This window comes from Lutzomyia longipalpis, chromosome 1 (assembly GCF_024334085.1).
Source record: "Lutzomyia longipalpis isolate SR_M1_2022 chromosome 1, ASM2433408v1".
NCBI lineage: Eukaryota > Metazoa > Arthropoda > Insecta > Diptera > Psychodidae > Lutzomyia > Lutzomyia longipalpis.
The window spans coordinates 25,627,763-25,652,323 of record NC_074707.1 but is presented as its reverse complement, the minus strand read 5'-3'; the positions used below and the strand labels follow the sequence as shown (position 1 = coordinate 25,652,323).

The 24,561-nt window shown below is 35.5% G+C and overlaps 3 protein-coding genes across 13 annotated transcripts in view; 1 reads left to right on the top strand and 2 right to left on the bottom strand.

Annotated features, from left to right (window-relative positions):
- LOC129797522 (LIM domain-binding protein 2) overlaps positions 1–24,561 on the bottom strand; it is a 421,356-nt gene that overhangs the window by 317,173 nt on the left and 79,622 nt on the right. The window lies entirely within an intron of this gene.
- LOC129797553 (vacuole membrane protein 1-like) lies at positions 1,293–9,173 on the bottom strand. 7 transcript variants are annotated; one of them, XM_055840262.1, is made up of 5 exons: positions 8,524–9,172; positions 6,497–6,906; positions 3,591–3,862; positions 1,929–2,520; positions 1,293–1,835 (listed from the first exon to the last, which is right to left on the bottom strand). In XM_055840262.1, exons 2-5 carry the CDS (start codon positions 6,755–6,757, stop codon positions 1,401–1,403), a joined length of 1,560 nt encoding a protein of 519 aa, XP_055696237.1. In that variant the 5' UTR covers positions 6,758–6,906; positions 8,524–9,172; the 3' UTR covers positions 1,293–1,400. The 7 variants fall into 7 exon arrangements, with proteins under 7 accessions (XP_055696237.1, XP_055696238.1, XP_055696239.1 ...); XM_055840263.1 differs by having other exon boundaries at positions 8,566–9,007; XM_055840264.1 differs by having other exon boundaries at positions 8,755–9,007.
- The window catches only part of LOC129797462 (uncharacterized), a 32,765-nt gene continuing 22,235 nt past the window's right edge, over positions 14,032–24,561 (top strand). Inside the window, exons 1-2 of one of the 4 annotated variants that reach the window (XM_055840064.1) lie at positions 14,032–14,473; positions 22,113–23,392. In XM_055840064.1, the coding sequence (XP_055696039.1) occupies positions 22,307–23,392 (1,086 nt within the window). In that variant the 5' untranslated portion in view covers positions 14,032–14,473; positions 22,113–22,306. Of the gene's footprint in view, positions 14,754–22,112; positions 23,393–24,561 lie in introns of all 4 variants that reach the window. The other 3 variants (XM_055840067.1, XM_055840065.1, XM_055840066.1) reach the window with 3 other exon arrangements.

Here is a 24,561-nt window from a genome sequence, read left to right as displayed (position 1 = left end):
ACTAAACGCAAAACCGATTGCTTGGCGATTTTCTTTTTTTTTCAAATAAATTGAGGGAAATGTACTGAGAGAATATTTAATCATTTAATTAATGAATCAACAAATTAATAATTAATTAAACCATTTTATTTTTTAAATTTCTGCCTTACTTCCTGAAAGCCTTTATCAATGATGGATCAGTGGATTATTGTGTAGACGTGGATTAAACAATATTGTTTTTGCAGATGGTGAAAATTCAAAGCAACTTTCAAGAAGTTCAACATAATTTCTTCAGATTCCTTAAACTGATTGGTGAAAAATGAAAATAAAACTTTTTTTTATTAATCTGCATATTTATTTTCCAACTCATTTCTCAAATAATATTTTTTTTTCTGATCGAACAGTGTGTTCGCTCTATTTGAGAACACAATACCCATGAAGATTGTACTAATTTATTTTACACACATTTAAAAATGAGAAAAAATGTAAATATTTTTTGTATATGTAAATGTAAATTGGTATAATTTTTGTTGGATTTTAGCCCACAAAAGAGAACGCAACAAAACCCCCTTTATCTCGTGTCTAAACCACAGGAACTCAAACACACAAAAAATCCTTAATATAGTAACACCTTTTTTTTGCAATAAATACACATTCGACTATTTTTTTTCATCTTCTTCAGCATCTCACTACGTAAATTTAAATTGTGAGATAAATTCAATTTATATTACACAATTATTATATATATTATTTATTTTATTTCTCACCTTTCTATTTGTTTAAATCAGGGAATGGCAATTTTTTCTTTCATTTCTATCATATTTGATTACATACGCGTCCTTCAACTTTCATTTTTTTATTTAACTTTATTCCTATTTAAGAGGATCATCTTCTCTAATGTCTCGTGGGGTGGATTCTAAGTGTCTTCATTGATGTCTCTCATCTAAATACAAAATTCCATTTTCACTATACAAACGCCTGCAAAAAACCTCTGAGCAAGTTTTCATTTCACCAAAAACACATATTTTGGGGGAAGAAAGCCTTTTGTGTTGTATGTTTTTTTTTTCATTTTATCTAATATCATCTCTTTGGATATACTTTTTATAATATACTTCAAATATTGTGTATATTTTTTTTCAATGTAAATGGAACAAAAATTTCTTTACACATTTACAAAAGAAAAAACATTCTTTTTTTTTTTCAAAAGCCCAAAAGCTAAATTAATTTTCATAATGTTTCAATGGAAAAAGAACTATATAAACATCCACAGTTTTATGTGAAAGCTTTTTGCTTTTAACTCAAAAACTCAAGCATTCACATCTTCTTCTAGTAAATTGTTTTATTCAAAAGAATTCATCTAACTATAAAGAACCACTTTTTTTTAAACATTCATTGCTTACCGACAAGCATTTCTGCCCGGACTAGTCTCTCGCTACCTTTCGATGCACCTTCCCGCCTTTTTTGTGAATTCTTTTGTGATAACTTTGCGCCAGAGAATTTACAATCGACACCACAAAGTACACAATCATGGCGACGACAAACTTCTCAAACAGACGCGCCAAGAAATTTCCCGATTCTGATGCTTTTTTGGCTGAACCACGATGTAAGCGTGCCTTTTGATTCTGCAAGAATGCCTTAAATGGTTCCTGCAGACGTTTACCCATAATGGGGAGGTGCTTGAGGACGTCCAGCGCCTTAGCAATCAGGGTCTCATTGAATGCAATTATCACAAATATCTTCTGGATATGCATCTTAATCACAGCCTTGCCAATCAATGTTGCTCCGAAGAAGGTCCAAAATGGCACCAAAAAGTGTCCACACGTAATTCCAGCCAAGTCAAATAGTGGATTGGGGATCTGCAAAAATAAAATGTTTCTATTAATTAAAATTATTTTTCTTACTTCGAATCATTCAAAAGTTTTAATTGTCAATCACTTGAGGAAACTTACACTCGCACATGCAAGAATTCCCGGAAATCCAACACGCTCCACAATGCGTTCCATGAAGATCTTGGCACGATCGAGATAATTCAAATCGACTCCTTGCTCACGTTTCTTCTTTAGCTCCTCAAACTCCTGCAGATCCTCTGCATCGTCAGGATCATAGCCCGATAAGCGGGCAGCCTTGGCCATAAAGTAGGGCGGTAACTCCCCAAGGGCTGTTCCAGCACCCCAGAGGAATGCCTCAACACGCACCTTCCCCATGATATTCCATAGAGATGGAATGAATGTGGGATCCACCTTTTCGGGGCAGATTATTTCATCCGGATAGGGTGGCTTTGGAAAGTTCAATGAGTTACATTCGTACGCTGCCATCGTAACGCTGGCTATATGGGGTCCCAGATATAGGAGGAATGTATGTAATCCCGTGCCCAGGCCAACTGATGACAGCACACCCAGACCCACCCAGTAGGTCACGAACCACATGTGAAGACGAATCATGTCGATGTACGCCTGATGCTTCCCTGGAACGTGGTACAGTGCAATCACTACTGCAACTGCTGCCACGAGTACAGCCATTAATTTCTTGTGATCTGACACTCTGAAAGATAAGTTTAATAAGAATCATCAATTCATCAGCTACCAAATTTTCTATTCCACATAAGTTAAAAAGTTAATGCCCAAAGTTTCTGTAATAAACTTCAATGCAATTTTTAAGTTGGATTTATTAACTCACAAAAATATTGGTCACAAACATCGAAAGAAAATTCTACAAGTCAGCATAAAAATTCTTGTTTCTCGAACTCCAAATACCAATGATAAGTTTTGCAACATTGTGCCCAATTGTGGAGAAAACTTGCAAATCAAGTTTCAATGGAAAAATCTTTTTTTTTTTTCATCTAACAGAATGTAATACAAAATTAAATGTTTGCTTGAGGTAAATGCTGTAGCTGTAAATGAGGGCTCCCACTTGATAAATAATATACAGCAATCATAAAAAATCGTGTCATTTAAATTTGCGTGTCAAGACTAATCTTGAGAGAACTTACAGAATGTATTGAAAATATTAAAAGTTATATTATTCAATTTTTAATGAATGTGTTAAATAAAGGTTAGAGAAGAACAAACGAAAAAAAAACAGAACAAATTTTACTTTGCACAAGAAATTCAAGCGTATATATACATTGTGTTTATCAAATAAACTAATTTTCTGTTAATTAATTAACTATTTTTTTTATAGTTTAATCAGTTTATAACTATGATTGGTACGTTAAATCCAACGATTTTCATAAACCCCAAGTATATTATTCCAAACAATGCAACCTATACAAATAAGTCGTTAAATGTTATCACACGATGGTGATTTTTTTAAAGCACAAAGGCAATTTTTTACAGAACCGATTAATGATTTAAACACGAAAATACATTCAATGTATTTATTTTTGGAAAAATACTGAGCAATAGTTCTTAATTTGCAGTGACTCAACTTCCTCAAAGCAATATGTATATTTTTCCTTATCGGTATCGAGACTGTTAAAAATATTGACTGTAAATGCTTGAAATATTGGGAAATTGTAAATGATGAATGCAACCATTTTTTTTATTATTCAAAATGTCATTAAACTTTGGGAATTTTTTCTGTGAGAGTGGTAGCAATTGTGTAAATCTTACTTTCGTCCATATGTTTGCATGAGGGTCATACACTCTAGGGCACAATACTTCGATGTTAAAATTGGATGTCGCCAAATGACAATTTTTTTCCTTTCATTGCGCTCCTTCTCGCGATCACGGGCAGATTGTTTCCTTACAAAGGAATCCATTGCCGTACCATTTGGTGTCTTCTTTTGCTGATTCTGCACGCGGGAATTTCCTGACGTGGAAGATGTCACTGTTGATTGCTGATTGTGATTGTGATGAGACATTTTATATCCTAGTCTTTGGAGCTATTGTGTCGCACCACCATGTTTCATGAAAGCAGACAGAGAGAAACAAAAAATTTTATAAAATTAGGTCAAACTTCCTCAATTGATTCAAATTCTATTCTCTTCATTCCCTATTAATTTTGTATGTCTTGTTTTGCTTTTCAAGTACATTGCACTCGAATCATTTAATTTTTGAACTCTACTTGAATAAAACAAAATTTTTTACACACAAAAAATGCTAGACATGGTGGACGAGAGAAAAAAAAATGAGGAAAAAAGAGATAAAATGTGTAATTGGGAGCAAATACAGAAAAAAGGGGGAAACTACAATACTGTGGAAAATAAATTGTGAATTGCTGTAAAAAAAAATATATAAAATCAATGAATGAAGAAATCTAACTTTGAATCCCAATCTGCTGGTGTATCTATATTGACCATATTTAGGTAAAAAATACACCTCAATCTGGCATTGTCATTATATACACAGATTATTATTATGTGATTGAAATAAATAAATGCTGCTTTTATTCCATCTCACACCGTGTGTGTGGTGGCACTCAATGATTTAACACGAATATTTTCACAAATTCAAGGCAAGGCTTCAATGCGGGGCTTCAGTCGGTTTTACAAAAAGTTTTTTTTTAATTTCTGTTGTTAATTATCAGGTGTAAGAAAATTCCAAGATCAAATCCGAAAACTCTGGAGACACACAATTGTCTATGCTATTGCCAAAATATTAAAGATTTACTCATTAACTAAATAGAAAAAAAAATGTAGCACAGGTAGAAGAAGCACACCGAAGATTATGCAGCTCGTAAAAATTAGATAATGTGCGTCATTGAAACATCTTTTGGCTACAAAGTTCTTCTCTCATAATCTTTAACCGTAGTCATTTAATGACTGTCTGACGAGGACTTTGTGATAAGATAGCAAGCACCAAATAGCCAGTAAAAACTTTACGTTGTAGACCCCTGTGCCGAGCCAAATCTAAGAGTTTGTTTTAAGAATTTCAAATTAAATAAATATTTTTAAGGAGAATTTCTACATAATCCTCCATGAGACATATCTTCCGAGAAGAAACTATTAGCAATAGGCACCAGAAAGCTATTCTCAAAGGCCTAAAGTTGAGTGATTTTAAGTAATTCGGCGCAGGAGTCTACACAAATATACGACGCTTCTGAAACGATGTCCGCAGCGTAAATAATTTTCTCTCTTTCATTAACAATATTGCATCACCATTTCACACTCACTTGATCATCAAAATCAATGCTGAATACCTCAACATCTAACCACACATATATAAGCCACTTTATGCATTACTTGATTTGATGCTGTTAATACATAAAAATTCCAAGGCACCGAGAGATAAAATTATGAATATCACGATGAGTGAAAACCCCCACTTGTTCTTTTTTCTGGCCACTCTCCTCTTTTTTAGTGCCAAACGCTGAAATTGCTAATCATTCACACAGTATTGTGTCTTATTTTAGAATTATAATTAAACATACAGCACGAGTGTTTATTTTAGACACCAATTTATCCAAGTAACTATGTATATGTATGTATGTTATATGCATTGTTGTCTTATTATAAAATAATATTTTATTGTAATGTGTGAAGCAGGTGAAGGTAATAAGAGGAGTCAGCAACAGTGGTGTTACCCTCAAAATCTCATCACTAAATTGATTATTTCCGCGAGGCGGTAATTTAGATAAACTGCTCTTACAATAGATGAATTTAAATATATAATGTATTTCATGTATGTACCTACAACCATTGTAATATGAGATGTAAGTAAATAACATAATCCACAAATCAGTTAAGAAATTTATAAAATTCCGAGATGCGGTAAACAATTTAAACAGCATTTAAGGAATACAAATCTTCTTAGCTACTTTTTTTTGTCGCAAAACTTCTCTTATCATTGTGTACCTCAAGTTAATCTCTAGAAGTAAAGTCGAGACAACTGAGCCGCACATATTGAGAAGAAAAGTTTTAAAAATGCTCCCGCATTTTTTGATAATCTAATTAAATTTTTAGGTAGTGTGCGGATGGTTTTTAACTTCAATTTTCAGAATTCTTTAAAAAAAATACGATTAAAGCATAACTATCCCTCAAGTCTCATTATGTTTCTATGGAAAATGAAAAAGAATATATCGATTTATGTAAATTATTCACAAACAATTCCCAAACTAAAGCCCTAAAGTACCTATACATTTTTTCCTACTGTTTGATGATAATACTCCCGTAGAAAATAAACACTCCCTTATAGATTAATTGCTTCTATATGGACTTTTAAAAGCCACTTTATTCATCCGTATTTCCACACTGGTGTGGTATAGAAAAATTACACCTTAATCAATTTATTTATTCTGCCTAACCTTGTGTATGTTTTAGAGAATTTTTTTTATGTGTGAACACATACTTTGAGCTAGACTTCCATACAAAATGATTAAGGCGACTTAAACAAAAAAAAAAACTAAATCAATCAATTATGCCACGTTGAAAAGGTGGGAGCAACGAAAATATAATACAACAACAAAAAATAAGTAAAATAGCACACGTGGAAAAGAACAGTCTAAAAAAAAAGTAACGAGCAAATTCTTGGTGAAGGTGTTGTAAAAAGGGAAAGAAAATTGTTAAAAATTGTTATACCAATTCCATCTTATTTCCTGTTATCTTTAGACCGCGTTTTCTGCATTCGCTTTGTAATTCATTTTTTGTTAGTGAAGCCAAGTAAATGCTCTTGTCCAATTGCTGTCGCTGTTTGGGTGTTAGTAAATGCCCATCGCCGGCAATATCCCCATTGGACACCACCGAATGCTCTTGGGGCACTTTGAGTTCTGCCACAGATGTGTGCTTCGGTGGAAAAGCTCCCTGTTGACGATTGGCGGTAGGACGTTTCTTACTCGGCATAATTTGCCCCTTTCTCTTGTCACCCGCAGAAATCTTTCTCTCTTCTTTTTAATGATCTTTTAACTTTTTTTTTTCTTTTCTTTTCAACAAGCCGTGTAATGCCCCTTTCTCTCTGTCTTGTTTTTTTCGGCTAGACCGTGTGTGAGTGTCTTGGGGGGATACAAAGAGAAACTCAATGTAATGAAAAAAAGAAGCTATAATTTAGAATATTGCACAAAGAATCAATGTCTAAAATTATGCAAAATCACAGTTTTTTGGGGACTTCAACGGAAAGGAAAAATACACCATATTAATTTCATTTTCATACCCATAGCTTCCGCGCAAATAAATCAAACACTTTCCTACACCCATTCTTGCTGGTTCAGCAGCGAAATTAAAGAAAGCTTATATCAATGGTGTGTTGGTAATTGTTATGTACAATACATAAGCTAAATGATTTTAGATACGTCACTCTTTTGTATTCATAGCATGCACTTTGTGGATTAATTATTGCACTTGTAGCCAGTCGCACGACATAAATAATGACGCATCTTTCACTCTCTTTCAGTACATTTCTTGCAATTAATAGCTGCTTTTCATCTTCTTTGTTGCAAAGTCATTTTCTACGGGAAAAGATCTTCATTCCTTTTCTAATGATTTTTCACGAGAAAAATGTAATTGTTTCTTGAATACTCTATAAGAAATTTTAATATTTAATTTTGATATAAAAGAATATGTAATGAAATGTTTTCTTGATATTTAAACAAACTTAATTAAATAGTTTAGACGAACTTTCGCTGTTTTGTTATTTCGTAAAATGAAAACAGAAAAAATATATTATTTAATATATAACTTGGGGTCAGTATGACCTTTCTGTCTGCCTTGCTTGCGTGTATCTCTCCATTCAATCTCTCAATCAAAAATAAATTATTCTTTAAATAATAGGTAAAGTTGGTAGGTAATTCATGAGGGAGGAATAATTTGCTACTATGTGTTGAGTCTTTACTATAGTGTCAGACATTTATAATTAGGAAATTATAGAATTAAGAAACATATCAACATAAACGCAAAATTATCCTTCTCAGTCAACTAAGAAATAAGAAAAATTAGGGAATTGTAAGAATAAAATTCTTAAGCAGCATGATTCAACAATATCTCCTTATCATTCTATTGTGGGAAATCATCCAATCGGTAAAGATATTTTTTACATAGGAATTTAATCTTGCGTAGAAGCCAAAAGTTCTGCTTAAAACTGCGTCATCATTCTCATCGTACGACTGTACGTACAATGATTAATCCTACAGCAATCTCGGTGTCTTGTTGCGAAAACAAGGAGATTCCTTGGCAAAAGCAAAGAACGAGAGCTTCGAGAAAAAAAAAAGAATTTTTAGTTTCGCTGATTTGATGAAGGAATAAGAAATTCCCCAAACTATATATCCTCTGACTCAACCCAGGAAAGCATCTTTTAGAGGTAATTTCATTTGAATGGCCCCATATTGCAATCGATTGTCCCACTCTCTGGCGCGAGACTCCGTCTGGGGCGATCTTCCGACATGATCCGGAGATGCCCATTGGCGTCTAATATTATCGTCAACATCACCTGATACTTTCGCACTCTCAGCACGCGTTCCGTGCACGTTGGGGCAAAATTTATTGTGTGTTGTTTGGCAATGTGTCAAGACGCAGAATGCCCCCCATACCCCAACAGAAGGCCCCAAAGAGGGGGAGACGGGCGGAAGCGCGCGGAGTTTTGTTAGCAAAAAGTGACAAGAGGAAGTTTTGCTAACCTGTTTTCCTCAATAAATCCCTATTATTCACAAATTAACCACCTGCACCGTGGTCGACGGAACTCTTCTTCCCCTGTGACGTGGTGTCCTCAGTTCGAAGAAGGAAAATTTTCATTGATTTTGAGAAAAAGAGAGCGAACACGAGTTCCCTGCTATGGTCACCAAAAATCAATTTGTCGCAATTCCTCGGCATCCACCAACCATAGCATTTTCATTTCACAAGCCACATACTCTTCAGATGCTGCTACAACTATTCACAAAACTTTTACACCTCTTTCCTTGCAAATTCACACTTATTTTCCACCCAAAAGTCCAACTGCAACTGTTTTTCGTCGTGACCACAATAAAAAAAAATCTCTTTGACATAAATATCGCTGCTTGAAACAGCAACTGCCGTATCTGTCATACTTTTTAACCCTTTCACACTGTCGAGAAGAGATAGAGAAGAATATTGTTCTCATTTGTCATTACGTCTCACTCACACCTCCACTTTTTTGCACTTTCCTCACGTTTTCTAATATAATTTTTAACTGACCGGATGGAATTTTCCGGGCTTAAGAGGTGACACAATGTTGAATTGCATCTTTCGAAATTTTACGTAAAGAATGACGGATTTGCAAAAATACGCGCGTGAAAAAGACAACAAATTTTGCGCATATAGTCGACGAATCTCTTCTAAACCTTTCAGAGTTTCGATATATGACAGACGTAGTCGCAAGTAGTCAAGTTTTGAAAATGGCACCGGTTGGTAGAAAATCGCTTCCCTTCTTCAAAAAACCACTTTCTGTGAGTGATGGAAACAAAGAGAATAATTTTCTGCACGAGCTAACCAACTATAAGGCTCGCACCAGCAGGAGGCAATCAATGAGAGCACTAAAATGGGTGCAGGTTAGTAAATTTTAGTAAAAATTAAAATTGTTTTTTGTATTGTTTGCATTCCCGTTGGAATCTTATTTGTTGGTGGTAGTCCTTTAGCGGAGTTTACAACCAATGCAACCAATTCTATTCGATTGGTTTTCGGTCGTGGCGAAATTCAATGCTGTTTTCGAAAAACTATTTCCCGCCAATTTTCAAAATTATCGTTAACGAGATGGCATGAGAAAAATACTTTCCTCTCACTCTGGCATTTTCTGGTGGTGTGAGTGCGCTGAAGTTGTGTGCGTGACGTTTGTTTGTAGTTGTGCGGAAAAATTTTAAAAAATTAAATTTCCATGGAAAAACTCATTTTTGGGCCTCCAAAAGTTGGCGGGTGGCTCAGGGGGGCCCAAAGTACGTTCAGTAAAAATTTGGTGGCGCAACTCGCCGGATTTTTTTGGGGAATTTGCACGACTTTTTCTGGCGCGGATTTTGAGAGTTTTGAACCAGGGGTACCAAACGACGCGGCGTCGCTTCCTGGTCACAAAAAACGCACTTTCGCTGGGAAATTCGGCGGAAAACGCGAGAAAACTGCGAAATACTGAATGTGGGAGGGAGACAGTATCAGTGACGTGCACTGTCTCGTTTTCTCTTATACAAAATGTACCAAAAAATAGTAGTGGTGGCTTTTGGAACTAAATTTTTACCGCGCCAATTTCAAAAAGTAGTCAAAAAAGCATGAATTTTATATGGGGGCTATGTGAAGGGGGGCTCTGGGGGGAAATGAATGTCGTTGGTAAAAACCGCCTGGTATCGATCGATCGATCCTGGTAAAAATCGATCGAAATCTCTCCCATCGCTCGGGATTTACCGACTACTGCCTAATGTGAGTTAAATTAATTACTTAATTTTGAAAAAAAAAATTAATTCGGGGAATTTTTATAAGGAAGTTCTATATAATTGGGTCAATGTATACGAAATGGCCAAAATATATAGATGTTTCAAAATTTGGAAAAAAAAACCTTAAAATTGATCATTTCACACCAAACTCACCAAGCAGATATTTAATTAATCATAAATATAAAATTAGGTATTATCAAGATCGGAGCAAAGCGACGCGATAATTGGTAAATTCAAAAATGTATAATTTGAATGAAAGTGAGATTGAATTTTTTTCTCGCTATATAGCAATGTTGAGATTCTTAAGATCAGATGAAAGAAATTACATGATACATCGCTGTTATTAGACACTATCATGCAAAATCATTTAGCAGAACAAAAGAATGGATTTCGTTTTTTGAAATGAAGCATATATCGTGTGCGGGGTATTTGAATAATGATTTTCCCATGTCGACACATCATAGTATATATGGCGGTAAAAAACAGGCGATGAATGGATGGGGGCATAAGAGTTCACAATAAAATTTAAGAGTGTCACTTGGAGGTGATACAAGTGGCAGATGATGGTGATGGAGAAGCTGAAGAAATCAAAATGATAATGTTCCAGTTTTTTTCGCGCACACATAAATTTGCAGTGATTGAAGAGCAATGTGCATCAGCAACCAAATGGCAAACTTCTTTGTGTGCAAATGGTAAATGATGTGAAAGAAGCAGGAGAGCATAAAAAATAATAATTGACTTTCACCTAACTTTTAGCGTTTAAATGTACGAAAAAAAACCACTACTGCCAATATATCTGGAAGAGTTGATTGCATCTAATGCAGAAGATCTTGCATTGATAGATAGTAATTTCTGCTCTTTTGCATTACTCAAGCAAAGTGCTCCGCCTCCGTGTGTTGGAAAATATAACCTGTGGCTTTGTCAGGAACCGGTGGGTCAACAAATGCAATTTAACGATTTTTCACTAAGCCGCAATAAGAAGCTGTGTGATGTGAATATTTTTCATTTCACGAGATTTCATGTCACAAGATTGAATGACAAGTTCAAGGAAATGAATGTGGCTTCGTGAATTTAATAGAAAACCTTTGGCAGAGGCCAAACTAGTATATTGTATAAAGTAATAATAAACTTTCTGCTGGAAGTGGCGAAAAGTGAGACAATTTTGAAAGAAGAGAAATTATAATTGTCACCAATTGGTGAAACAATCAACATCCATATCTCATACATTTCTTGTAGCACATAAGAGCCCAGAAAGTAGCACATTTATTGTTTCTCAATGGACAGCATGTGAACTTTTTTCTGAAAAATTATAAACGAAGCTTGGATTCTTCAAAAGTATACACATCGAAAGTGAGTTAGTAGATTTATGTATTTATATTATGTATGTTTTCATATGAGAAGCCGCCACAAATTATTCCCATGAGACTTCTCAGAAATTTTGCAAGAAAAAAAGTCGTCTTTGCTACTCATTTTGGCTGGTTTGTAAAAGTTCGAGATGATTTTCTTGGATATCTTTAACGATGAGAAAGATGCTCGTATTTGTAAAGAAATAGGGTTTATTATGTTGGAGATGTAGCCTATTATTTGCTAGCTTTCAATTTAATATTTCGGTTAATTTCATTTACCCAAGGTCAATAGCAGATATTACAATGCGAGCATTAAAAGCCAAAACGACTGGGAAGCAATGGCCATAGAGTTTGTGAATTCTTGAAATGAATTGAGATGGCTCAGTGTCAACTTGAAATCATTTAAAAAAAATTAGAACTTTAGTTACTTAGCCTTAATGACTTTTCTTTTTAAATAAAAGAAAACCAGTTCACAAAAGAATACATTTTCTGGGGATTCTGTTAACTATCTTTAAATAACTTCTTTAACAAGCAGAAGCAGCATTTCAGTGCCCAGGAATTCTAAGTAGGGGAGGGCGGGGCTAATAAAGTCACTTAAGGGTTTAGAAAAAGCTCAAAATATCATATTTCCCAAACACATAAAGCGAAATGTATAGCTCATTTCTTTAGGAAATTTACTGCCCTACAACTCTGTCTCAGATCATTTTGTTCTGTCTAGCTAGGAAATATGATATTTTAGGCTTTTTCCAAACCCTTAAGTGACTTTATTAGCCCCGCTCTCCCCTAATATTTGCTGAGCTTTATTGGAATGAATCTTGCGGTATTTTCTATCCTAATATGGATACTTATCTATCATTTTAAAATATTGTATTTAAATTCCGCTTTTTGAGATTTTATTTATTTTCATAAATCTATTCTTAATTATTATTATCTAATTATCTTATTCTTAATTTTAATGCACATATAATACAAATTAAAGTAAGTTATCCATACTTTGACTTAAAATTCAAACTTAAAAAAATAGTCTAAAATTAAATGAGTAAATAATTAAAGACTAAAAATTCTTGTCCACTTTTTTTTTGGTTAGTTAGAATTATTCCCATTTAGCTATTACAATTTTGCATACAATGTATGCATATTTAATGTGATTTTTGCAATGGAATGGCTTCGGAATTGCAAATGTAAAAGAGAAAATTATTCAATTTCTATCTATTTAAAATTTTACAAAGATATCGAGCGACGTATTTTGAGTGTCAAGTTCACGACTCCACTAGTGCAATGAAAACGATTTCTACTAGAAATACTTGAACAATTTTCTCTCTATGCTTTAACCACGAATATCTCAAATTGCAAACGTAAAGTTATCACATTTTTATCCATTTGCACTCTCTGTTCGCGATTGCTGTTGCGAGGGGTTTTGGAAAACATGGATGATATTGCAGAAATGAGGATGAGAGTAATTAAAATGGTTTGCAAAAATAATTTATTTGGCATGTTTGCAATGAAGATGAAAAAGGGAAAAGATTTCTTCAGATGCCAAAGAGAGTCTAACTGAATACGGTGCTTCTCACTTTACTTCTTCACTTTACCATATATACTTAACTACAAATACGATAGAAATGTTGAAGATAAGAAATTGCAGAATTGCGTCCGGAGTTCAATAGCATTTTCTGCAAAAAGGGGTTTGGCAAAATGTATTCGAATTATCTACTTTAATATGAAATTACCCAATGGGGAGGAGGTGTTGTTTGACAAATGTGACGGGAGAACATGGAAATTCTATTGGCATCATCTTTAATTGCCTTAGCGTAATCAATTGTGTACGTATGTATGTATATTTCTAAAGCACTTTGCACCTCAACGTGAAACATCATTGTCAAGAAAGGAGAAGAAATAGTGGACATTATTTCTCACTTACGAGTAGTGCTGTATTTTCCAATTTAGACAAGTGAAATTATTTGAAAATCACAGAGCAATCATGCAGCGGAGAGAGACTCGCTATTGCCAGTGGTGGTGTCCAATGATTTTTAATTTATTTCTTATTCCTCTTGAGAGTGTAAATAAATTTAAAACCTCACGGGATTAAGGAAATTCTGCGAGGTGCTGCACATTTTCCGGAATACTGCTGTGCGTGGTGCAACTAATAAGAAAATTGATAAAATGACTTGAGATCTGCAACAGTGCACCTCAATAATCTCCCGCTTGGATGTTCAATTGCGATCAATGCGTTGCTAGTATAAAATAAAGAAAGAAAGAAATAGATATCGAATGTATTTTATGCTTCTCATACATAGTGTGAGCTTCAGACAGCTAAACAGCATTACAGCAAAACTCCCCACAAACTTTTCACTTACCGTTCGTTGATGATGGCTCACCTGTTTTGATACGAAGCGCGCTCGCAATCTCTGCCAGTTGAAGATCAGTTGTTGTACAGAGCACATTGGTGGTGTTGTGCCTCCGCGAATAGGTTCAGCTCTCTATTTTACACGCGATTTGGAGAAATATAAAAAATTTCTTTTCCTCAATCCACAGCAGAAAAACTACACACATTGAGAAATTATTAAATGAACTAATTTTCAGTTTTAAATTAATTGTATGAATTTAACACTGAATGTTCTATAAAATGCAGACAATCAATGAAAGTGAAGTGAATTGAATAGAATTTCCCAGTTCAAAGAGAGACGTGCGGAAAAAAAGAGGGACTTTTCACAAGCATTTTGTATTTTGTGAATAATATTGTGGGTGTACACAATACAAGTGAATATAGTATTAAAAAAAGACTAAATACCTATTTTATTTACTATTATATAAAGAATAATGTATGTGTGGTATGCAGTACATAGAAAAAGGTGAACTTTTAAATAAAAGTGTGAATATTTTCAGTTTGCTTCATTAATAGAGACAATGAATTGCATTAAGTATTTGCTAATGGATATAATAAAAGCGCAACAACTTAATATAAAATTGATGAAGAATAATGCTTCTCTTCCTGATACTTTTCACTTTTGAATTTACCATTATTTTCTACGCGAATCTCCTCAATTTTCATGCAGATTTCTTGTTTATTTTGTGAGCATTTAACGTGTTTCTTTTCATCTTCATCGTCAGATATTTAATGGTGTGATCGCTGTAAGTCATCCTAAATTGCAATGAATTATGCTGTTGGCCATCGATAAAGTGCGAAGCGGGTTTATTATTAAAAAAAAAATAGCTTGAAATTTATTATAATTTTTGGCTTTCACCTGATGCCGAGGGAAATGTTTCTTTGTGTTATTTGCATATTCGGTGATTGGCTTCAACATCCTTCGGTTATATCATAAGTCGAAGTGTTACTAAATCAGAGCAATTAATGGTTTCGTTCACGTCTTCATATTACTGAACTGTTAATGAATTAATTTGCAAGAAAGAAAACAATTTTTAGTACATAGGTACTGATTACACACATTAGGTGTAGGTATTGAGAAAATATGATATTTGTCATGAAATATTTTAATTAAAAAAAAGTTGAAAAAAAAATTATTCTAGAAATGTTAGTGCCCATCATTCTAAGGATCTTGAAAATACTATTAAAATTAAGCATTACATAAAAGGTTAAATCATAAAACTTTTGACAAAAATATTTATTTTCCAAACAAATAAAAAATAAAAACCAGCAAAATAAATAAATTGAATTTCTGATTAAATATTTCTTTTATTTAATAATTATCATTACCTACTTAGAAAATCTCGGAGATTTTTACCGTGTTGAGCATTTTTAGTTTATTGCCCTTTAACGCGTTCTTTTTAACTGTGTATATTTCATAATTTTAACCGCTCCAGCATATTTGTAATGCTGTTGACCACAACCGGAATAACAATATCATCAACTTGCATACTATTCAAGAGTACTTGAAGCGCGACTCTTAGTCTAGGTGTCCGCAAAAAAGGCAACATAGAGTTGATGCACTGTGTAAGCCAATATACCAGTAAACCGCTTATTACTGTCACCGAGAAGATTGCATAAGAGAGATGCCCAACGGAGGCAAGCAAACCCATAAATGTATAGCTGCAAAGAAACGGGAAGAATGTTTCATATCACAAGTGCAGATATTGTAGAATGAAATTCTTACGAAAGAATTCTTTACAGTATAAAAGTATTGAGCTTTTAATGTATGGACGAGGTGTAAGCATCGCGGATCAAGCGAGAGAGCGAGAGATCCGGTAAATTGCTGTGTTCTAGTTTTACAAGTGGATTCCACCACATATTATGCACCCAGAGAGGAATTAATGTTCATCTTATACTGAGAATTAAATATGAAATGTGTGTAAATAGATCAGGAAACAAGTTTTATAATTTAAGAACAACATAGAGATGATTGCTGCTTATGCAGATAAATATATTGGGAAAATGAAATGTTATATAATTATTGCAATATGTGGATTATATTTTTGTTGTTACATATATGCAGAAAAAAACACAAAAATGATTATCTCCTTCTCCATATAGCATTTCGATCATGTAATTTGTCAATTGAACCCACCTTTCCCATAGAGTTGCGAAAAATTGAAACTGACTCTTTTTATTATTGCAGGAGGGCTTTTGTCTGGCGTGTGCTGCACAGTGCACACCAAAGATTATTTTCATTTCACATTATATGAATAATATTGTTATGGAGATGATACCTACGTATAGTCTAGATGATGGGCTTTTAAAAAAAAAGTGTTATATAGAGTTGAAATGTCTTATGAAATGCACTTGCAAATTGCTTATAATTTTTATGATGTATAAAAATGCAGTGGTGCAATGTGAAAGAAAATATTTTTCACGAGTATAAAGATTGGGACTTTCGAAATAATTCAAATGTTCAACTGATCGATTATGATAGCAATTGTACCTTTCTTACCCACATTATCGTGATACATGAGAAAATTATTCACAAAGCGCATCTCCGATGTATTATGCGTTTGCAATTGTGTAGTGATTACCCACAAGATGAGAATGCTGTTTCATAATAATAATAATAATAGTATCTAATATGCATCTCAAGCTTGCAGGTATTTACTGAAAATTTGTGTTGATAAAATGTATGCACACACGCAATTCTCTTTGCATCAATGATTGAGCGCGGAAGGGTTATTGAGAGAAATCTATACTTTGACCGAAAATTGCCAGGTGCTGGTAAACGAATTCCACCTCCCATATGTTCTCACCCATGTTGATCCTTCACTTCTATCAATTTAACTCGCCCCTAACTGTTTTCAAATAACTTTTATATGCCTTTTGAACTGATTATCCCGTTGGGGCCACTAGAAATTACTACCACGGAAATTATTCGTAGAAGGAGAAATGTTAAACCTGTTCCTGAGCAGGGTATCACCATACAATATCCGCTATAAGATGGCATAGAGAAATTTTTGATGCATCTTCACAGTGTGCAAGAGGATTCAGTTTAATATTCATTACAACACAGCAGGTTTTTCAAGATGCTCTGATAAAAAAATATAATATAACGCAAGATATAAAACGAATATATTGCTAAAGCGTGAAAATCCACAGGAAAATTCAAGAAAATCTCCATGACAATCATGTGTAAGATCACTCTCACACTCAAGCGGCAGGGACGTGTCGACACACCTCCTGTCGCAGTCACTGCCATCACAACACTGACTGTCCCGACAAGGTTGGCGATCGTTGTCCCGTTAATCCCCGTTAATCCGCTCATACCTTACTGTTAACCTTACATTCGGCCACTCCTGACTTCGGGAGCTGTCCTCAGCGACCTTGACGTCATTCGTCATATTATCTTCTCGCTTCTACATTCGTTCTAATTGCCTCCCAGAACTTCTCTTGCTTCGTACTATTCCTAACTTCCTTAGATCTTTCCCTGCTCGTCTTATCTTCCTCCATTCTCATGTATTCTTGTACCCCTCTTGTTGCCATCTTTTGAACTGTGCTCTAACTCTCATTATTCGCCGTAAACCGGATCTTCAATTCAACCTGTCTCCTTAATAATTATTCTGTCTCTATCTGATCGTCGTTGTTCCTGCATCCTACAATTCTACCTAACTTTTTATTCCTTCCCTACAGGACATTACAAAATTTCCTGTCTTCCACTACTCTTTCTCTAACACTGAGTACACTTCTAATCCGTTTATTGGTTCCTGTTCCAATACCGTTTTTCAACCCCTCGGCCACTCCTGACATCAGATGCTATGAAGCTCATTCATAGAGTCTGCTTCAACTAACTCTCAATTTTCTCTTACTTCCCTCTTCATTGGCTTCGACTTATTCTGGACACGTCTTGAACTTAACCAAGGGTGTACCAGAGTGGCGCTCATTCACACAATCTACTTCAACTAATTCTCAATCTTCCTTGTTCTCTCTTTATTGGCTTCGACTTCTTCTGCACACATCTTGAACTTAACCAAGGGTGTTACAGATTGCCGCTCATCAGGCTCTGCTTCAACCAACTCTCAATCTTCTCTCTTCGTTGCCTTCTATTTCTACTGGACACGTCTTGAACTTAACCAAGGGTGTTCCAGCATGAAGTTTCCTCGCAATCTCTACTTCGACCAACTCTCATCTTCTCTTGCTTCTCTCTTCATTGCCTTCTACTTCTTCTGGACACGTCTTGAACTTAACCAAGGGTGTTCCAGCATGAAGCTTTCTCGCAATCTCTACTTCAACCAGCTCTCATTTTCTCTTGCTTCTCTCTTCATTGCCATCTACTTCTTCTGGACACGTCTTGAACTTAACCAAGGGTGTTCCAGCGTGAAGCTTTCTTGCAACCTCTACTTCACCTAATTCTAATTTTTTTTCCTCGCTTGCATTTCTCTATTGACTTCAACTTTCTGGACACGTCTCGGACTCAACCAAGGGTGTTTCAGCATGAAGTTCTTTCACAATTTCTGTTCCTTACCCAACATCCCTTCTTGCCTCGCTTACATTCCTCAATTGACTTCAACTTCTTTATGGACACATCTCGGACTCAACCAAGGTGCTTCAGCATGAAGTTCTCTCTATTCTTCCCTTCTTCATTCAACTCGATATTTTTTTTTTACTCTCCCTTCTTCACTTGACTCAAATTTTCAACGGCCCTATGCGAACAGATAAATTTACTTTCCCCATTCCAAGACTTCCCTACAATTCTCAGATAATGAACTTACTTTCAGATTCTTTGCAAAAACCCTGCTTTATCAACCACCTGTGTCAACACATCAGTTTGTACTCACCCTATAGAACCTCTGATACACTTCCTTGTTATGTTCACCCTCTTTCCTGAGTTAAACACTGAATGTTCTCGTTTGCATCCTTCTGGACATCCTCTATCTGCATCGTTTTGCCTTGTCTGACGATTTGTATGTCTTCCTTTCCCAGAATATCCAGGCCGACAATCATTGGAATGTCTTGAGCTTCATCTGGTACGACATGGACGATTGTTTGCATTCGCACCTCGTCAAGCTGACCCATACTTCCGTTTGTCCCACGGTCTGGCATTGTCCTGCAAATCTTCTCAGTAATGTCGTTCTCGATTTAATCTCTACCCCCAGAGCTTCTGCATCGGATTTCCTGATTGTGGTGCAATCACTCCCTTGATCAATGTAAACCCAGAGCTTTTCCTCGTTAACTTTCACTCCTTTGTAGTTCGGATTTTCCCTTTTTTCAACTTCAATTGTTCTTATGTTGTCCTTATTGATCACCTTTAATTTTGTCCCCCTTTTTCCACAGAATCTTGCTATGTGACCTTTCTCCCTGTATTTGAAGCACATGATTTCTACCTTCGTGTCTCGCTGTTTGTCTTCCCTTCCATGGCATTCTCTGGCTATCTGACCAACTTCCCACAACTGTAGCAAGATACTTTGTGCATCTGATTCCCATCCTGGCTCTCTTGTTCAGGCCGTGCATCATTCTTTTCTCCCATTTCTTTCCCCCCTAATTCGCCAATTTTCGTGTTTTCTCACGGCTCTACGAATATCCTCAGAATCTTTAATTTTCTACAGCAATTCCTGTGGGGAGTCGTAGTTAGTTCCGGCTATCATGCTGATTAATTTCTCATCTCCCAGTCCTGCTATAGTATACTTTGCAATTGTTGCATCATGTAACTTTATCTTTTTCCCTTTCTGTCTTTCTCCCTTGAATTTCTTCTGTAATCTTCCCCACATTGATCTTCTCCGGAAAACTTTTATCAATTTCTGCTTGAATTCGTCCCACGTCTTCGTCACTGTAGTTTTATGCCACTTCTTTGCGGCTCCTTTAAGCCGAATTGACGCATTCAGCAGAACTTGTTGATTGGTCCATTCGTAAATCTCCCGCATGGATTTTAGATTCTCAATCCACTCCTCTGTGGTTGTCTCACCTTCCCCAGGTCGGAACGCCGGGATCAAATCTTTAATTTCCCCTCCAGTAAGTCGGAATGTTCTCATTTCCCTTAAACTTGATGAAAATGTACCCCGTTTGAGCGCTTCATTCTCTTTTTCTAATTCGCGGATCTTTTGCTCATAATATTTCAACAAATTCTCCCTGTTCGTCTCCTCCCTTTGGTTTTTTTTTATTCCCGGAGCTCTCCTTCTTCCCAATCGATTTCTCTTTCATCCATTCTGACTTCTTTTCCGCTCTATTTGCTAACTTTTCTTTAATTTTCCTTTTGACACTGGCTTTTACTACTATTATTAAAACAACTCGCGCTTTGTTTTGTTTTTTTTTCGCTTATTCCACAATGACAACAACGAAACCCAATTGACATTCGACACTCTGTGTGGTATCGACCGATGTCGAACTCACCCGAGTGCATTCGCGAAAATTCCCGTTTCCCGATACCACCTCTCGCAGCATTCTTCACTTTACATGCATTCCCAAGATGATTATTCATTTAATTTCCATATTAACTTTGCTCGCATTCTTTTCTTTAGACACAAAATCTTGCTTCTATTCTTAATAACCCTTTTCCTTTACGTCTGTATCACCTATCACCTTTTATGTCCTTCCATTTCCTTCCGTAGCAGAGCCGCATCCCACTTCTGAAATGTAAGATCACTCTCACACTCAAGCGGCAGGGACGTGTCGACACACCTCCTGTCGCAGTCACTGCCATCACAACACTGACTGTCCCGACAAGGTTGGCGATCGTTGTCCCGTTAATCCCCGTTAATCCGCTCATACCTTACTGTTAACCTTACACATGCGTATTAACGGATAGGTACAATTTATCTTTTATCTCTTTGAAATTCGGCAATTTTCAACGGAGAATTAGAAAGTTTCTTAATAGAGTTTTATTTAAAATTATTTTTCAAATTCTATAGCAAAAACTTTCATAAAATATCTAAATTTATCAAAGATGTACATCTTGTCGCATGTGTTGTGTAGGCACTATGAAAGAATCTCTGCAATCTCACCTCCAGAGTATGATCATGATCATTCATTAGCACTACCTATCAATAGTATCGGCGCGGTTTTTTTTTTTTTTTATCGTGTCGAGGCGCTTCTCCTCGTGGTGGAGAAATTGTCAACTCCCAAATCGGCAGTTGTGGGGAGCACCACCACACATATTGAGTATGTGTGGGAATGTTTCCTCCGTGCCCCCTTTGTTCTTTTGCAATTCGAGATGTAACATATACTATTGTATCTTTCATATGGTTTTGATCTCGAAATTACAAGTTTTTTGCAGCACGGTCAATATCAGCTGTTATCACTAATATTGTCCGTGGGTATGAGCGGGACAGCCATCCGACAATATGAAAAATTGCCGTGCAGTGTCGAGCTTTGAACCCACAACCTCGGCGGAGGTAGAGCAAATGCACCGAAAAATGCATCGACTCTACCACCATGCTACGGCCGAGGCGCGGTGAAACATTGTGAAATGCAATAGTATGTACAATCGAATATGTTGCTTTACAGTTATAATTATATTCAAGTACTTAGAGGAAACAGATGAAAATCTACCTGCGATTCCTCTCAAAATTCCTTTATTAATCTTTCTTTCACATTGCTTTTTGGGTGACAGTTAATCTAGCTGTTATCATTTTTTTTCTCATTCTTTTCACTACCTACCTATTTCTTATGCTCTTATGCCCATTTTTTGCGATTGATTTTTTGCCCTATCATCTTTGATTGAATTAATAGTTTATCTTTACATCGTATTTGGGAGCGAAGATGATGGGAGAGAGCAAATAAGTGTCGATGGCGCAAAAAGTGTGAAGAAAAGAATATAATACAAAACTTCCGTCTTTACTTAAGATTCCTATCTATGGCAACAATAGTTCAATGTGCGCCAAATTTCATTTTTCAATAGTTTTCTAATTACTAATGGATAGATATGGGTAAAGTTGAGGTTTTTTTTCTTTCTTGCATTAATGATTAATTGATGTTGGGTGGGAGATAATGGGCACGAAAAGGCAAAGACGTTTTATTTGCAATTAGATTGAAATATTACGCGGTACCTACATATATATATGTAATGTTGGCCAAAGCATAACGAATTGCAATTTAAGGTAATAATAACGTTTATTTAGATGAAAAATTAAACTTTCATTAGCTGAACACAACAATGCAATCCAGAAAGTGTGAAGAACAGAGATAGAATATGAATTTCAGTTTGGTTTCTAATGTGTGTTCCAGTCAAGTGATTTATCTGTAGTAGGGAAAAGTGTATTAATTTGTGCGGCGTGGCCCCAATTTTTCGGTTTATAACAAATAGCATCCGAGAATGAATAAAATTAAAATGTACATTGTGCCGGATCAAACCACGGAAATCGACAAGGTGCTCTCGACGAAGATCAAGAAATTCAGCAGCGAACGGAATTTGTTCTTTGCTAATTTAAATAATTGCATATATAGTGACTATAGTACGACAAAAGTAGGAAATGAGAACAGTGGTGGCGGTGCAAAGGTGTCCAAAAGCAATTCATTCTTGAAAGCAACCGATGGATGGCGTGGTACGTTGATTAAGAAGTACAAGAGTACAAAAGATCTCTTCCAATCATCCACATCGGATGCACCACAAATAAAACCAGATAAGGAATGGAAAGAAAATAAACCGATAAATCGCATAAATTCGTTCAATTTGGATGAATTCGATCGGCACTACCTCTTTTCGGAGAATCGCCGAAACATCGTTAAAGAGTTGCGGAAGAATTTTGAGAATTTTGCCAAGAATGAGGAACTCAACAATAAACGACCACAAATCAGTGCAAAGAAACCAGATGGGATTTCCTACAAGAGATGTGACTACACAGAAAATCCGATACAACGGAAACTCAGCGCAAAGATTAATTCTGAATTTATTGCCTACGACGGTGATCTATCGTACAAAAGCGATCGTCCACATGAACCTTTCTATCTTCATGACAAATATGGCACAAGAAGTCGACACAAGTTGAATAGTGTTTTCTATGGGGTCACAGAGAATGATGTGAGGAACAACAATGCACCGAATAATAAATATGATCGGGAAAAGGTGTATCGGAGACCGCCAGAGCCACCGAAAAGAAGTGTTTCAATTAGGAATGAATTGAATAATTACGGTGGATCCCCGGCACAGCGCAATTCAACACCAAATCTGGATGATTTATTCCGATGCCATGTAGTCAGTAATCAAAATTATACTCCCCTCAATGCCCTACGTAATCCATCAACGCTCAAATACACGCGTTTCCGAAGTGGCAGTGCCAACAATGTGAGTGACTTAGACATTGAGACCATCAACAATGAACTTCAAGACTTTGTCGATCCCCAATGGAGTTCTTTCAATTATGCCCAGAGAGCACAAATGCGCCGATATGGAAGCAGAAAGGTAACAAACATATTTCCTCATCCATTATTACCATTTATACTGTGGATGAGTAATGTAACATGCTATTGAGTACCTACCTATTTTCTTTTATGTGCATACAAAATGTTACATACATGGATTAAATAAGGGAAAACATTGACATTGATAGCTGGAACAGCCCATAGATAGATTTTCATTATATGTATCCCTTTAATTTTATGAACCCGTGTTCAAAGACCATGAACCAGAAGCACTTGAATATTGCAAACTTTCTCTCTAGAGACAACCTCTTTAAAAAATTGTATCGTAAATATATTTAACATTTATGTAAATTTTTAGGAAATTATATACGTATTCAGGGATAGGTAGTTTCAACAATTTCCCTGAGTTTTTGACCTAATTTGACACCTTAACCTACTTTGGGAACTAATTAGAAATTATGAGATTAAGAACTTTTTGATCCCCCTTACGTTTATTATTGTTATACTGGTCTAATAATTTACAAGTTAATGTTGATGATAAGTTAGATTCAATCTTCAAGCCATGTTTCAAAGCAACGCTTTTCATATTTCATTACAAAATAAGAGTAGGTACGTATACAAGAAACATACATGAAGAACATACATATGAAAAGGAGAAAATGAGGGCGCAAGTGAATAAATTGATCATCATGAAAGAAATGATCAGTAGCGGAATTGAACATTAATCAGTGCTGTGTCTCATTGCCTTTATATGGAAAATCCTAATAGAACATTTATATCGCATGGCTTGGGAATTTGCAAAATCTACTCAATGATGAAATATATTGGAGATTTCAGCCGAAAAGCGGATTCTTCTGATTGTAATTAATTCCACCAAGAGTAGTAATTATGGTCACCCTAGAGCTAAAAACGGTCTAACGCGAATCACTTAATTCCATTCAAAGTCTTCCGTTCTTGTAAAATTTATTCAAATTAGCTGTGTAGAATATTTCTTGAGAGATTTGTGAACTCTGTCGTTGGAGGTTTTTTGTATTGTCGTTATTGAAATTAAAAATTTTATCTTAATGTGAATTTTATATGTTTTATTTAATCATTCACTGGGAATGATATGCAGCTGCGATGACTTTGGGATGGTTTCAAATTGGAAGAAAATGTTCAAATCACCTTCGAATATCACCGAAATAATTAATTATTATTATGTAGTTCACA

Coding starts and splice junctions, on each gene's coding strand:
- LOC129797553 (XM_055840262.1), bottom strand. CDS start 6,757: ATGCCGAGTAAGAAACGTCCTACCGCCAATCGTCAACAGGGAGCTTTT. Junction 3,863..6,496: donor CAGGAAATAAGATGGAATTG/GTATAACAATTT, acceptor GCGACACAATAG/CTCCAAAGACTAGGATATAA. Junction 1,836..1,928: donor GAATTCTTGCATGTGCGAGT/GTAAGTTTCCTC, acceptor TTATTTTTGCAG/ATCCCCAATCCACTATTTGA.